The 17,444-nt window shown below is 39.4% G+C and overlaps 1 protein-coding gene and 1 long non-coding RNA gene across 2 annotated transcripts; both read left to right on the top strand.

The window, feature by feature from the left end:
- Window positions 1-440: 440 nt before the first annotated feature.
- LOC130547032 (uncharacterized) lies at window positions 441-14,586 on the top strand. The gene is made up of 3 exons (XR_008961843.1): window positions 441-912; window positions 11,721-11,876; window positions 14,477-14,586. It is a non-coding gene; the product is annotated as an uncharacterized LOC130547032 (long non-coding RNA).
- On the top strand, window positions 906-2,917 carry chst2b (carbohydrate (N-acetylglucosamine-6-O) sulfotransferase 2b). The gene has a single exon (XM_057322664.1). The coding sequence runs from the start codon at window positions 1,180-1,182 to the stop codon at window positions 2,569-2,571; it is 1,392 nt and encodes a 463-aa protein (XP_057178647.1). The 5' UTR covers window positions 906-1,179; the 3' UTR covers window positions 2,572-2,917.
- Window positions 14,587-17,444: the final 2,858 nt, after the last annotated feature.

The following is a 17,444-nucleotide window of genomic DNA, read 5'->3' as shown; positions in this document are numbered from 1 at the left end:
AATAAGAATAGACTATTGTAGTACAAGGTATGTGCTATATACAGCAGAATGAATGAAATATAATTTACAGAAAAAGTTGTATAAAAATAGATAGTGTATTATCTGGAGGATATAATTAATATTGCACTTAATTATTATTGCACAGAGTTATTAATTGCACGGTGTGTAAAAACATTTAACTGTTCAAGAGGTAGATGGCCTGAGGGAAGAAGCTGTTTTGTGTCTGTGAATGTGTGAATAAATGAATGAACAACACTTCCAACACAACAGACAGATTATTCCTAATAAACATAAAACAATACTGATAATAATAAATATTAACAAAATAACTTTATCCATTAGGGTCTTGTTTAAATGTCTATAGGAATGAAACAATGACATCTTTAGGATAAGATTAAAATTACATTTCAACTGATTTCTTCATGAATGTTTGACTGGAAATGACCATGCTGATGCATTGCTGATGTGTTCTAACGGTCAGTTTATCTCACAGTGACACTTGCTGTTTTTCAGCAAAATCATGACAACAAATTTCATTAACGGGTGGAGGGAGTCGAAGGGGAGACGCGCCGGTGCATTTCCACTGGCTGAGAAGGGGAGGGTCTTTTATTAATCCCGCATGAGACTCAATTCAGTACAGTGGGCTACAGACAGACCAAGATACGGTAGCCTCGTCGGGGAAAAACAGACGCAGAATCTCACAGCAGTACTAGAAATAAAACGCCCGTGGAGTATTTAATACATCCTGACCTCGTTTAAGACGGCGAGGAGCGCATCGCTTTCTTTGGAAATGTATTATTAACGTCCATTGCGCTGTTATGGTGGTGGTCTACAGCGACAGCAATATCGCAAGCAACCGTTATTTACAAAACATCTTTCTTTCACCGACGTCGCCGATGTTTTATACGTAAGGTAATATACGTTAATAATATCGTGAACGTTCGTAATATTTTCATGCGGGCTGAGGGAAGAGCCTTGCGCACTGCAGTAACGCTATACATTCATCAATACATGAACTGTGGATGTGGTGCATGCTGAATACATGTCGGCAGACCATAATAACATGTCCCTATTAAGAGAGTTTGCTTGCGCGACAATATAATCTTATTCGAGATATTTTGTGCTGTTGCTCATCTCATGTGATCGAGTGGCCAAAGCCGCTCTGTCCTCCAACAACAGATGAGAGGCAAACAGTTTCCACAACTTCACTTTCCTGCATTGGGGGACAAGAATGCTGTTTATGACAGAAAACTCAAAACACATCATACTACGAAAATAATCGTCCAGCCTGGAATCGTAATGAAAGTGTTGCGGAGAAAACGAATCGTTCTCTTTATGGCATATTTTCTGCTGTTGGTTCTCACCATGCTGAACTTGGCTAACTACAGGTGGGCCAAAGACCCTCAGCAGTGTAATCTTCAGATGAGAAGCACTTCGTATCAGGGCAGATCAGACATCCGATTTCTTTACAGACCATCCATTGCTAAGAAGAGACAGCTTGTGTACGTTTTGACGACGTGGAGGTCAGGATCATCCTTTTTTGGAGAGCTATTCAATCAACACCCTGAAGTTTTCTTTCTGTATGAACCCATGTGGCACATCTGGCAGAAGCTGTACCCGGGTGATGCCGTGTCCCTACAAGGAGCAGCGAGGGACATGCTGAGCGCCTTGTACCGCTGCGATCTGTCTGTTTTTCAGCTGTACAACAGCCCCGGGGGTAAGAACTTCACCTCTCTTGGACTTTTTGGGGCCACCCTTAATAAAGTAATCTGTTCGTATCCTCTTTGCTCCACCTATAGGAGGGATGTGGTCGGGATGGTGGATGACAAAGTGTGTAAAAAATGCCCTCCGCAAAGCCTCAGGCTCTTAGAGGAAGAATGCCTCAAGTACAAAACTATAGTCATTAAAGGGGTGCGTGTTCTGGATGTCAACGTTTTGGCCCCCCTGATGGAGGATCCGACTCTGGATCTTAAAGTGATTCACCTCGTGCGAGACCCTCGGGCCGTGGCTAACTCCAGAATCAAATCTAGGCACGGATTGATTCGTGAGAACTTGCAGGTGGTGCGAAGCAGGGATCCGAAACTCCGCCGGATACCCTTCGCCGATCCCGGACACAAAATTAGCAAAAAGGATGGAGCGGATTATCACTCTGTTGGGGCTATGGAGGTGATATGCGATCGGACCTTCAGAAGTTTGAGGACCGCCTTAAATCCACCCGGCTGGCTGAAAGGGAAATACATGGCGGTGCGTTATGAGGATCTAGTGGATAACCCTGTGAAAGCACTCCAGAATGTTTATCAGTTTGCCAATCTGAGTTTTAATCTGGACATCGAATCTTTCGCTCTCAACATGACCAATGGCACAAGCTCTTCCTCAAAGCCGTTTATTGTGTCGGCCAGGAATGCCACTCAGGCTGCCAGTGCATGGAGAACAGTGTTGAGTATTCAGCAGATAAAACAAGTAGAGGAGTACTGCTATCAGTCGATGGCCATCTTGGGTTATGAACGTGTAAGAACTGCTGCGGAGGCAAAGGACCTGAGTAAATCTTTATTGACTGCCTCCAAACTGTGATACAGTTCTCTCGACAGAAGAAATGGAGCAGTAACTGAGGAGTTGTTTTAGCTGAAATATTTCTTTATGAAACGTCATAGTTCTTTTAGGTTATTTTGTGGTCATTCAATACAAGCACGATTATTTTGGGACATGTAGATTTGAAAAAGCAGCAACTATGAACTAAGAGTATTTGAATCTTTTTTTTATTGTTCAAACCAAATTCTAAATGAAACAAGGTTTGTATTGTATTGTTTCTGGTCAGTTTTTGAAATTCTGTTTATTTGCTAGCTGAAAAAGTGAACAATGAAAATGATTAATCGCATCCAGAATAGTTTACATAATATATGTCTGTGTACTTTGCATATTAATGTTGTATTTATAAACACATACACATGCATATATTTAAGAAAAATATGAACTATTAAAACTAATAAACATTTATGTATGGTTTAAATAATTATTATGTAAATATTTCCTAAATAATATGTATACGTGTATGTGTTTATAAATTCAAAATTAATATACACAGACACACAGTATATTATGTAAACACGAACCTTTATTCTGGATGCGATTAATTGTTTGACAGCCCTAGTAAAATAATAGAAACATAAACACTAATATAAAACGGAGATGTTAGGTGTGGGTAATGCCATTTCTTTACTTTTGAATCAATTAAAAGACAATCATTAAACTTTACATATTTTATGTATGCCAGTCTTATGTGTTATCTACACTTCTCATTTTACTAAATGAAGAGGAATAAAAAAGCAATTTTGCTGCATAGAAGAAAGCCTTTAAAAATGCCTAAAATGCAGTAACAAACATTTCTTTTTAGCTTTTTAATGGCAAGTAGCAAAGTACTTTTGCTAGCAGTGCACAATATATTTACCTTACAAAAAATTACATAAATAAGACAATCTGCTGAGTGATGCTTAAACTGCACACAGTCAACAGAGATCTGTCCAAATCGATTAATATTGATTGATAGATAGTAGCATCTTTAGCTGATACATAAATCTTGCCAGGGTCATGGGTTCGGGAATGCGCAAATAAAATGTATAGAGCTTTGAGTCATTTTGGATAGACGTTGCCTTCTGGATTCATAAATGTTAACTGTTCAAATCTCGTTTACAATTTAAATGTTTAGCTAGATGGAGTATAAATACTTTTTAATATTATCCTATAAGTGCTTACAGGACATGCTGTAAACATTTAAAAACTTTAAAATATTATTTTCAATAGAAGTCGGTCGATTTTCCCTATTAGATATGTATATTTGACTTCCTGGATTGATGCGGACTCTATCCACGTGAGATTTCCAAGTCTCACGAGAGTAATTCAAGATCACAGCAGTCGCAGTTCTGCAATGTCATACGCTGTCTGCACAGCCTGCGCATGCTGCAACTGCACGAAGTCGAACGTGTGCTTACCTCGGGCGCCTTCTGTTAGCATACCGCTTGCTTAGAGTACAGTAAATCAATGGGAGAGATTGATTTTGAGTGACAGTAAAACTGACCAATCATTTCATCTTTCTAAATGGGCGCCAGGGCTTAATTTGTGACGGAACAAGCCGGATCTGGCACCTCCGAAATCTGATCTGGCACCTCATTTGGCAGATCCCACTCCTCAAGCGCTAATGGAAAACGTTCGTGCTGACCTGTTGCGTCCATATATTTCATTAAAAGCACGTATAATAATTATAATGGCAATAACTATTTTATTTTGATAATGAACAGTCTGTTAAATTGCTGGAATACTGTGTGCACGTAAGGAGCCAGCACAATCGCTTAAGCTGTTACGGCAGAATCAATGTAAAAAACTCTGTGATGATTTATGGTCAAACAGATATGATCAGGGCCATTTCTAGCTGTTTGGGGGCCCTATGCGAGATACTATTTGGGGGCCCCATTTTTTCAAACTCTGAGGTAGAGATTCCTAACTTTTTCATATATTCTGTGACGATGCAGCAGTCTGTTACATTTTAAGAGGAAAGCAGGCTAGAGTACATTAATAAATGCAACAGATATAGTGTGTTCTTGAAAAATGTTTAATGTAAACTTTGAGGTGGCATAACATAAAAAAGCTTTAACCCACCATTCCAAAACAGTAAAAAATAAATAACTAAACTTACTTATTATTTATAAATAAATAAGTTTATAATGGACCAGCATCCATGTTATTGCACAATCAATAAAAAATAAACACAATAGAGCAAAGAATTGGATAATATTTCATAGCATAGTGATCATTTAAAATTCATAGTGCTATATGAATAATCCACTGCTATACTGCTACTACTACTACTAAAAGTAACAATAATCAGTCTGATAATAATTGGTTTTATTTATAAAATAGTAGCACATGCTTGAGACACATTTATTTGAGCCTTTTTGTAAAGCAAACTGTGGATAAAGCTGACTTTATTTACATACAAACAAACAATAGCCCGTTAGCTGAGGTAGCTCACATTTATCTGAGGCTAGCTGAGCTAGCCATCATGACAAAAGTAGCAAACTAACTTGTTCAAAAGTTGGCATTATGTGTCCCCCTCCACCCACATCAAATGCCTTACCTTTATCCTGTGATCGTTTTTCTTCATCGTTTTTCTTCTTTTTGCGTTTCTCTGCACCAGATTCATAAGTACGTTTCGATGACATTGTAATTAGCGTCTACCGTTATTCTCATCACTTCAGTGGAAGGTGGGCGGCTGTCAATCATCCTGTCAGACCTGTCGGCAGACGTCACTTACCACGTGACAGCCCAGCCCACAGGTGATTTTGACCTGATTACCCCATGAACACTTACATGCTTTGCAAATGAATGCATAATGAATGCATGCAATACATGCAAATAAAGACAGGTACTTTTAATTCTCCAAAATATAATAAAATATGAGGCTGAACTTGCAGTTTGGGGGCCCCCTGGTGGCTGCGGGGCCCTATGCAGCCACATTGTCCGCATATAGCAAGAAACGGCTCTGGATATGATTATGAGTTCTTCATTAAATACTGCAAAGTTAACTAGCCTACTTTTAGCTACTCGTGTACACACTTGCACTTAAAAAACAGAACATTGTGCTTTTGCAAAAATCAAGAAAACTTACAACATGCGCTCTGTCATGACAAACTGAACCAAACTCAGCAGCATATTGTCACCGTTTTTCCCTTTCGCTTTGTTAATCTTAATTGTCAAATATTCCACATATATTTATTCAAGTCGCATGTTTTGCATTATACTGTATATTGAAGGGAACTTGTTATGATGGAAACTTCAGAGAGAGATATTTGTGTTGATGGACAAATGCTGCGAAGAGACGCGGAAGAACTGATGAAATACGGTTAAAGGATGATTAAATGCTTAATGTGTCTAACGTTATACACAGCAGCCTACATGCACCCGCAGGTGTAATTTAAGTTTAACGTTAAACACCTGAATTCTACACAAATGTTGAGGGCTGTGTTTTATTTGTTTACATGCACAAATATTCACAACATCATCATTATGACAATGAACTGTTTCCATCACCTTAACTCTCATTTGAACTAAGGCAAACTCAAGATAAAATCACATTAAATGTCTTTGATAATTCTGAGATTATCTTTGCATGTCTGTTTCCATTTAGGTTTTTTTATGTGCATTTTCAATACATCTAAATAGTTAGTTAGAAAATCCCTCAGAGGTTGCACATTCCGTTACTTCTCCCCACCCACTAACTTACCAGATCTGTCACACCCCTTATGCCGGCACCTCTGAGTTTACTAATTAACATGTTTTTTTGCTAACTTTCCGCCATCCGGGTGGTTGTTCACCAGCAATCTCGTAAAGCAGAAGAAGCACCCGAAGCAGGTTTGCCAACCGCCAAACTTAAAAAAAGAAGAAGAAATGCGGAAAACGTCATTCAAAGCGCAAAACAGTAACAGCCTGTGGATAAACTTTGTTATCAAGTCTCGGAAAAAAAAGAGAAAAGCTGATAAACGTTGTTCAAAACAACTGGAGGAAGACTTTGTTATCAAGTAATTTGATCATCAAATTGTAAGTTATTTATGATTTATTAGGCCTCCGTGCCTCAATTAATTCTGGTTGCTGATGTGAGCTTAATTTGAGATGAGTGATTTTGACTGGTCAGTCTTAAATTTAACATATTGGGTTACACTTTATTTTACAGTGCCCGTGTTACAGTGTAATTATACATTTAAGTACTGAGTAATAAAAAGCAACTACATGTATTTACTATAGGGTTAGGGTTAGGATTAGGGTTTGGGTCAGGGTTAGTTACATGTAATTATGCATCATTTATAGTAAATACTATAGTAAATACATGTAACATGCGTAACAAGGGCACCGTAAAATAAAGTGTTACCACATATTGTACACATTTGCTGTTATTCTGCATAACAGTGACATTTTATCAAATAAATGGTAAATTTACTACAGTCAGTTCCATACATTTAGTTCACTGTAACGTTACCAGTTTAATATTAAGATTTATTATAATCACAGTTTATTCGCTGGTGAATCTCTGTTTAATGTCTGCCAGTGTAACGTTTTTCTTAACGTTGTAAAGGTTTTCTTTGCTGAGAGCGCTCCCATGAGGTGTCGCTTTTTAAACTGGTATTGTGTACGTTAGTCTGTGTTGGTTTTATGATCATACTAGGAGGCAATGTCTGTTGTGTGTGTGCAACCTGGTCCATTATTCCGTTGAAGAGCACATAGGCCTACACGCGGCACGCTGATCATAATGCATATGTTTAATAATGATTTGTATTTGTATTGCGTGTTATTTTGGTGATAACTGTCTTACTGTGCAGTTCTGCTTGTTGCGTTTCAAGTCTGGAGTAGGATTGTAAATGTATCATGTTGTATGTGTGGGTATACTGGTGTATGCGGACTTCTATAGGAAAGCACAGTAAGGTAAAATAAGGTTAAGTGTGTGGGTTTTGGGGTGCGTGCGCAGAGGGTCAAGCCTCAAGAATTTTGCATTCCTTTCAAACAAGACTTTGCACTCAGTGAAGTCACTAAGCATCTGTTAAATCAATGATTCATTCTGTAAATCAATATTTACAGAAATGTAAATATATATATATATATATATATATATATTTCAAAATTAAGGCAAAATAGAATTTGCAGTACTTCTCTGGTTGCCGAATGTTGGTAGAAAATAATGACAGTCATCATTTACTCACCCTCTTGTCATTTCAAACCTGTATGACTTGCTTCTGCAGAACACAAAGAAGATCATTGTTATAAGAATGTTGGTAACTGTCATGCAAAACCTAATTCAATCCCAATGTGTCAAAGATGAGCCTTATCTTGTTTTGTCAATGAGAGCAAAGGGGGTTGGAAGATTTGGACTGGTGATGGAAAATCACAGTGATGATCCATGAGCTTAGTTACAGAGAGAACAATCTCAGTATTGTGCTGCTGAACAAGACTCCCCTCTTTATTCCACAATAACAGTCGAAACAATTAATCTTCTACAAGCTGATTTCAATGGCAAGCTTCTGCTAAGGGAATGTCAAACAATTAACTAGTAAATTAATGATCCTCTCAGTTAAATCAGAATCAGTGACCTTAACCAGCAGCCCTTATGGTACGGTCCCAGATAGCATCAATTAGTTGTTACATATTTTCTTATGTTACACATGGGCCCAGTATCATTCATTCATTGGCAAAACTTCTATACAGCATCTCCGCATTTAATGGAGTCATACTGTATATACAGCCATCGGTTAGATTTACACTTTTGGTTGTCTTTTTTTGTATATATCATGAAATATTAAATTACTTTGTGCTCACTTTTATTTGCTTCTCAAAAGTGCAATTGTAAATATGGTCATCTTGATATATTTTATTTTATTCACATTTCAGGGGGCAGTGTCTCTTATTTACCTTTGTTGTTCCTCTGGAGTTGCATTTTTACAACAAACAGTTGTACAAGTTTGACAAGTTAGAGTGAGCCTTTAGTCTCAAGACAGTGTATGACAATAGCTCTCAGGATTGTAAGCGTCATAGTATCGCACATCTTGCATTTTCAGAATTCACTCATGACAACACTCTCTTAGACAATACTTGATTTAAATGTCTACAAACACATACTGCTGTCCTATAAAGGTATAATGTACACTCGTGTACATTGGAACGCAGAGTACATTTCGAGCAACATAATGACTGGGTGACACATCATCTCTCTGTCTGCCTTACACAATGTCTTGTGCAGTTGCCATGACAACAGCTCAAGTAGGTGCAGCTATTATTTGTGCATAAAGTAGAAGCTATGGAAGCAGGTGGTGGAGACTTAAAGACAGAAAGATTAGTATTATATGTACATACTGACAGGTATATGAAGACTTTTCATTTCCTCATATACAGTATGGTATGCTTCGTAGGCTACATTACGTTTCATGTTGAATTACAAACTCATATGGCTCAGCTACACGTTGTGCAGCTATACAGCAGCAGAAAAAAATAAGAGACCATTCCAAATTTGTATTTAATTAACATTCCTAGATGTATTGTGGACAAAAAACACTTTGCGTTAGAGGGAGAGGAAACGTGTGTTGTAGAGTTGTTTGTCCGTTTAGGGCTGCTGTACAAAACATGGCGGCAAATTCAATGTATGTAGGCCCGCTCTGTATGTAGATATAATAGTTTATTCTAAGGTATTACAAACATAACTGTTCATTGCGTAAGGTCTTTATATACCTCTGAAGAAATAGTTTTGTATATTATATGGCATTTCTGTCAATAGATCATCCTAAAAATCCCATATTGTTCCTGTAAGAAACTAGGTTTGTTACCCTGAGGCAACATCATGCAATAGAAGACAAATCAGTATTTTTTGACATATGTATACGTCCTTAAAAAAAGAAAAAACTTTTTAAAGTTAAATCTGTGATATTTGATGAGCCATCTCTGCTGGTCATTGTCGTGAATATTAAGAGAAACTTTAGGGAACATTTACAGATGGGTCAACTGTGAAATATACTGCAGAATATAATTGACATGATTCTTTGATTGTAGAGGGAAAATGTCTGAAATCCTGTTGTTCTGAAATTGGTGGAAAGTTAGCATCCGGATCTGGGGGCAAATTGGCAAAGCTTTGGTCCATCATTGCTCATGAAGGACTAGACTTATTTGGAATGTGTTACGTCCCAACTTTTTTGGAAATTGGGCAATATTTATTTATTTTAGAGTTTGCCGGTTTCAAGAGAGACTGTTTTATTGTGTATACATGAAGATTGACTGCACCCAGCATGTAACTCACTCAAAGTAAATGAACTTAAACATGAGTCTACATGAATCAAATGGACCATATCCAATGACCCATGTACTCAAAGGCACTCCTTTCTGTAAATGAGAATAACTCAATGTATTGAATTAGACACCAAATCTGGGGGTGGGGTTTTCTTTAGAAAAAAAAGGGAACATTATCTAAAAAAAGTAATTGTGCACGTAATATCATTAACATTTTTATCAATAAGATTTGTACAGCTATTTTTTTATGTTAGTTAACAACATAAATTACCATGAACTAACAAGCAGTATACTGTATTAGTCTGTTAGTTTTCACATTAGCAAACACTACAAGCAACATTAACAGTACCTTAGACCTTATTTAAGTATTTTCCTGCTGTTGTATTTGTATTTGAATGCCTCAATGGCATATTGCTTTAATGAAATGGTTATAACTCACACCTGTTGACCAGGATTAGGAACCGGGACAGTTTTATGTATAGTACAATTAAAAGGGATTGTTCACACAAAAATGAAAATTCTGTCATGAATTGCTCACTCTCTAGTTTTTCCAAACCTGCATAAATTTCTTTGTTTGGTTGAACCAAACAGTTCTTGTAGCCCATTGACTACCATAGGAAAAATAACAATGGTAGTCAAAAGTGCCCCAGAATTGTTTGCTGTCCAACATTCTTCAAAATATCTTCTTTTGTGTTTAACAGAACAAAACAAAACAAATTATAAAGTAATTTTTCCTACTCAGTGGGTTTAAAGAACAGTTTGGTTACAATCATTTTTCCAAATATCTTTCTCCTTGTTCATCAGAACAAAGACATTTATACAGGTTTAGAACAACTCTGAGTAAATGATGACAGAATTTTCATTTTGGGGTGAACTGTTCCAACTGAAAGACAGTATTGTAAGAATTTTGTAATACAGACCAAGATTATTGTGGATCCATAAAACTGTGGAAGAAACACTACTGTAAACATTACTGTAATAATTTGTGATTTGATGCAAGTCTGGTTTGGAAAGCACAGGAGATATACAGTAACAGTCAAAGAAAAGCAAGGTCAAGAATCCCTGCAGACTGTTGTATACTCACTTCTTTATGAGTGGTAAATAAGAACTTTGTGCCCCGAGGTTATGTCTCAAGTTGACATCTTCATTGGAACACATGAATAAGTAGCTGTGCTGCCATTAGCACACATAACAACATTCTTACTCATTCGAGTAACAGCCACACCAATGACCCTTACAGCCCCCTAGTGGGGATAACATGTATATGCACTTGCATAAATACACCACATCCCCCCTTTTCCCAATTACATTAATAGTCAGAACAACATCAGTGCAAACAGATTACGTGCACTTATCACAGATACCAAACTCTGTAAAACAAACACTTTTTCTCATTTACTCTGAATGTATTACCAAATTGGCATTTTAAAGCTTAGGCATATTTATTTCACATTAATACCATCTGTAATGGATTCTCAGACCACCATAGGTTAGTCTATTGAAGTCATGCAATAGTCTTTAAACTTCACTGGAGCTTTCACAACCCGACCTCTTCTGGTGGTAGTTGTGTTGCATTTGTGTGAGACTCGATCTGGACTTTGCTGTACAGATTGTCCTGCTACCTCCTGTGGCTCTGAGATCTGAGAGTGTGTATCGTCATCGGGCTCATCTGCAGGCTTAAACAACTCTGTGCTTTTATGAACAGTTTTCCTCAGGTGGCGCCTGTCGCGTCTGATCTGTTTTCCTGCAGCATTGATGACATTGTATGATCTTGATTCACCTCGTTTTGAAATGATGAGACCCGGTTTCCACCCTCTGTCCTTTTCAATGTGAACTGTGTTTCCAGCATGTAACTCTGTCAGGGGTTTCGCTCGTTCGTTGTAATAACACTCCTGTTTCTTCTGCAGACTTTCCAGCGTCTGGTGAACATCTCTGGGAGTGGTAGGTCGTAAAACTTCACTGGATGCTGGGATGGTACTTCTGAGAACTCTTCCCATTAGGACCTGAGATGGAGCATAGGACATACCTGTGATAGGAGTATTCCTCAGCGAGAGTAGAGCAAGGTGATGATCCTGCCCTGATTGTCCCGCTTTTTTCAAAACATGTTTGATAGTTTTGATTGTTCTTTCCGCTAGTCCATTTGATTGTGGGTAACCTGGACTGGAATGTGTCAGTTTAATGCCCCATTCTGCAGCAAAGTTCTTCATTTCGTAGCTTGCAAATGGTACGTGGTCACACACTAATTCTTTTGGGATGCCATGTCTTGCATACACCGCTTTCAGCTTTTGAATTACTGTACGTGCCGTCTTGTCTTTGATGTTCATTACCTCAGGATACTTTGACATATAGTCGACAACTAGAAGGAATGACTGACCTCTGATTTCGAAGATGTCAGCAGCTACTTTTAACCATGGGAGCTCAGGAATATCGTGAGGTATGAGGGGCTCTTTCTGGTTCTTGGGCTGTTGGCAGGTTGAACATGACTCGACCATTTGTTCTATGTGCTTTGTCATACACGGCCAATAGAGAAACTTTCTGGCATGTGATTTTGTGCGTTGCATTCCTTGGTGCGAGATGTGTAGTTTCTGCAGCATCTCTGCTCTCATTGACTCTGGAATCAAAATCCTGTCCGATACCAACAATATGTTGTCCTGTACAGACACAGTGTGTCTAACAGGCCAATACTGATGTATTGAAAGATCGAGTTGCTTTCTGCGTGTGGGCCATCCGCTCCTTTGTGTTTTCATGAGCAACTGTAGTGTACTGTCTCTTGCAGTGGCTTCTTTAAGCTGCTTCAGCATTTCTTCACTGAGAGCCTCTGTTGCTTCTAGCGCATATACAACTCTTTCTTCACTGAAATCTTCCGCACACGTCTGTTGACCGTCGGCGACAGCTCGCGACAGGGCATCTGCAATTAACATGTCCTTCCCTGGCATGTATTGAACATTGAGGCTGTATTTCTGTAGCAGTAAAAGCATACGTTGGAGTCTTGCTGGTGCTTTACTCAGTGATTTCTTGAAAATGGCCTCCAATGGCTTGTGGTCTGACTGTACCTTTACATCACGTCCGTACACATACTGATGAAACTTTTTGGTGGCGAATACAATCGCAAGTAGCTCTTTTTCAATCTGAGCGTAGTTTTGCTCCGTGTCTGTCAATGCGCGGGATGCATACGCTATCGGCTGTCCATCCTGCACCAGACATGATCCTAAACCATCTTTGGACGCGTCTATTTGAATGGTGAGCATCGTGTTGGGGTCGTAGTACCTGAGAACTGGTGTGCTGGTCAATGCCGTCTTAAGTGCCAGCAATTCCACCTCGTGTTCTGGTTGCCACTGGAAAACAATGTCTTTTCTCAAAAGTTGTCTGAGAGGTGCTGTGAGTGAAGCCTCACCTGGAATGAATGGAACAAGATATCTTATCATGTCCAAGAGGTGCTGCAATGCGTGTCTGTCTGTGGGCGCTGGCATTCGTATCACAGCCTGTGTCTTGCCATCATCTGCTTTCACACCCTGTGGGGTAATCACATGTCCCATAAAATGTACGTTGTTCACTTTGTACTGTATCTTGTCAGGGTTGAATTTCACATTGTGTTGTATCGCCCTCTCCATGATTTTAGCAATAATTGCATCGTGTTCCTGTTCTGTGGTTGCTGCGACGATCATATCATCAGCTACAATATGCACACCTTCTATGTCCCCGCACACTTCATTATTGTACTGCTGGAACACTTCACTAGCAGACTTGACTCCAAAAGGCAGACGTTTGAATCTGTACCGACCCCACGGCGTGTTGAATGTACATAGCAGGGAGGATTCTGTGTCGAGCTTGATTTGCCAGTAACCATCCTTTTCATCTAAGATGGAGAAGATTTTCTTTCCTGCCAGTTTACACAGGACGTCTTCGGTCGTTGGGATAGAGAAGTGTTGACGAAGAACAGCTTTATTTAGGTCGCGGGGATCCAAGCATACTCATAATGTCCCATTTTTCTTTTCTGTGACTACAAGGCTGTTAACCCAAGGTGTAGGTTGAGTGACTGGTGCTATAACATCTTCCTGCAATAGACGGTCCAGTGTGCTCTTCAGTTTGCCCATCACTGCTAGGGGAATTTTTCTGCAGCCATGGATGACAGGGATTGCTTTGGGATCCACATGTATATGGTGTTCACTCGGAAACTGACCAAGTCCTTCAAAAGCTGTGGGATACTGAGACATCAGCTCTTCTTTGGAGGTTGCGCAGTTGTTTACGACAGTGTCCACTTTTTTCAATAGGTGCATCCGTTCACATGCTTCCTTACCAAGTATTGGTGTCGATGAGTGTCTCGTTATGTAGAAAGGTAAGCAAGCTTGCACCCTGGGTGTGATGCACTGCAACGTGGCCATGCCCTCTGGCTTCAGTCTTGTCCCTCCATATGCCACCAGCATGGTCGAAGTAGGTTGCAACAACCCTGCTCCTTTTACGGATTGGTAAATGTCCAAAGGTAGAATGTTTGCTTCTGCCCCCGAGTCCAATTTGAACTTCACTGATACATTTCCAATGTCTATGGCTGTGTACCATGCTTTCTCTGTCGAGTCAGTGATCTTTTTTAGTTTTACTGATCCGATGAACAATGAATGAACAGTGACATTCCTTTTTTGTTTTGTTTGTGTATCCTTGTTTTCAGATCTGCACACCGAGGCAAAGTGATTGCGTTTTTCGCAGGCATGACACGTGTCTCCGAAGGCTGGACATTGTCGAGGTAGATGAGATTTACCACACTTCTTGCAATTAAACGTACCCACATTTGCTTTTTGCTGTTGTGTCGACGTTCTTTCATACCTCTTGTTATGCTTAGTATCTCCTGTTTTTTTGGGATTCTGGATCTTTAGGAATTTGATAAAATGATTTGCCCTTTGCTTTCCCCCGCCTGTTCTGGCATCCCCGCACACAGCAGCTGTCCACCATGTTAAAATAGTACGATTTGTAAAGTCTATACAGCCTGGTTTTAAATGATTGTTTGACCACTGTCAATACCAATGCTACAGCTGCTCTTGCGCTCTCCTGAATGCCTGCCAAAATGGCGGAGTTCAGATTGCGAGACGTCAACCTCCGTAGCTCAAAAAGGTTACTGTTAAATTTCCATTTAAGCTCTATCCACACAGAGACGCATTTAGCTGTACTGTATATGTAAAGATTTTATATAGTATCGACGTTTCGTCCAGGTGGATCCGGCGTTTTGGGTGCCTGAAACCGCAATTTTTTTAAACCAGGTCCCAGAGTGGATAGCTACAAAAAAGGCACCTTGCGTTTCGTGTGTACAGCCGATCCGTAAATTTACTGAATCGATGATGTCATCACCCCAGCACACAAATACGGTTTCTCAATTCCAAGAACGCAAAGAACGGACTTGTGTTCTTGTGGAGACCGGTCTTGCGAGGCAGCCTTGGAAGAACGAACTTGGATGGATGCCACGCTGTGACTTCTGGGACTTCAAGCGGATTCTGTATGTGTACGATGCATATGATGCATCCTTGATATCGAGAACACATACGGGTACTTTCATGCGTTCTCTGTTCTTGTGTTCTTGAGTATTGGAACTGGACTTTGACTGTTGTTGATGACATAGAGCGAGAACACAAGACCGCTGAAGAACGCATATTGAGAAACGGCCAAACTTTATGCGCATGCTCCAAATCTTCTTCTCCATTTTTAGTGCATCTCTGTGGCATAATTACAACTTCACATACTGATTTGGCATGTGTACTACATCGTTTTGGTCGGTTTAGCGGTTTCGTGTGTACGCAGATATTTCTTGAGACGACGCCTTGAAAAGAAAAAGAAGATCTGATAGGGAAAGCTCTGGCTTCGTGTGGATGTGGCCCTAGAGCAGGGGTGTTCAACTACTTTTCTTTGAGGGCCAGATTCCAAAAGTATAAATAGGATGCGGGCCAGTTTTTTACCATATTCTCATTTCTTCTGTTATTTAGTTTTTCTGTTATTTTTTTGCGTTTTGTTCCTTTTATACTGCTTTTGTTGCTGTTACTTACAGTATAGGCCATGATTAAAACATGCACACAAACATTGCATCCAGTATTTGTGCCTTTTCAAGATATTAAATTAAAAGGGATATTGTCTTTTTAATTGTACTTTATATTCCTTAATGCATTACTTTATCCAAAAATTGCTACTAATTTACTCACCCACAGTCCTCCAGTACATCGAGATGTGGGTGACATTGTTTTTTCAAGAAGATATTTGGTTGAATTAATTAAAGTTAAATCAATAAAAGTAAAAAACGCAAATACATTCAACACAAAAGTAATCCCTGCCCCTTGTGACGTTAAAGTCGTGTCTTATAAAGCGAGTCAATTGATCTGTGCAAGAAACTGAACGCTATTATCACATCTTCGGGTGAATTTCCGATCGCATTCATGTGCCCCACGCACTTATAGGGCAGATCCTTTGTATAGTGCGAGTACTGGGGGGAGATGAATAGCTGTTTTTCGTAAATATAGCCGTTATTCATAATGAATGCAGTAATAAAAACAACACCGTTTCCCCCATATCTGAGACAACCGTTCACGTGGTGTACCCTTCCTACAGTTAGACTACTTTCAAGGGCAGAAAACGCGTTTTAGTACGCGACCTATTGCGTGCGCAAACCGATTGCCTGTGGCCGTGCAATGTATTGCTGATTTTAACGTTGTAAATAACATTAAGTTTCTTGGACTGACCGATCAAATCGCTTAATAAGACGTAAAACATTATGAGCCGCGGGAATTACTCTCGTTTTGAATGTAGCAGCGTTTTGGACTTTTAAAGATGTGGCGTCTCAGGAGGACATGCATTTAAAGCACACCGATCTTAAAGTCTCTCCACTTATTTGAAATGTTAAGGCGGGCCAGGTAAAGATGATTGACGGGCCGCCAGTTGACTAGCCCTGCCCTAGAGTGTTATGTGTCCATGTTAATTAAAGACACCACACCAGGTTCAACATCATCTTCAGAGGTGTACTCATGCATCTAAGAAGGCTAACAGAACACTGCAGTAGTCCGTGAGATGGTAAGACACCAGTAAGGTGTCTGGAAGGCATTCACAAAGAGAACGGGCCTTCTGATCAAGTACTTGTCATCAAATACTTGCCCCTGGTTTCTGCCTGACCTACAGTGAGGGAAATAAGTATTTGATCCCCTGCTGATTTTGTAAGTTTGCCTACTTACAAACAAATGAAGGGTCTATAATTTTTATGGTGGGTTTATTTTAACTGATAGACACAGAATATTTAAAAAAATCAGGGGAAAAAAATGTTATATAAAGGTTATAAATTGATTTGCATTTCAGTCAGTGAAATAATTATTTGATCCCCAAGCAAAACATAACTTTGTACTTTGTGGAGAAACCCTTGTTGGCAAGCACAGAGGTCAGACATTTCTGATAGTTGGTCACCAGGTTTGCACATGTGTCCGGATACATTTAGTCCACTCCTCTGTCATCTTTAAGGTTTCTTGGCTGTCGCTCGGCAAATTGGAGTTTTAGCCTCCTTCACAGAGGTTCTATAGGACTAGGGTCTAGAGACTGGCTAGGACATTTAATGTGCTTCTCCTTAAGCCACTCTTTGGTTGTCTTGGCAATATGTTTTGCGTCTTTGTCAT

This window comes from Triplophysa rosa, linkage group LG23 (assembly GCF_024868665.1).
Source record: "Triplophysa rosa linkage group LG23, Trosa_1v2, whole genome shotgun sequence".
NCBI lineage: Eukaryota > Metazoa > Chordata > Actinopteri > Cypriniformes > Nemacheilidae > Triplophysa > Triplophysa rosa.
Note: the sequence above shows the minus strand (reverse complement) of the source record. Positions and strands in the feature narration are given on the sequence as shown.

Excerpts from the sequence above, each read along its gene's own strand:
- chst2b (XM_057322664.1), top strand. The coding sequence starts at position 1,180 with ATGAGAGGCAAACAGTTTCCACAACTTCACTTTCCTGCATTGGGGGAC.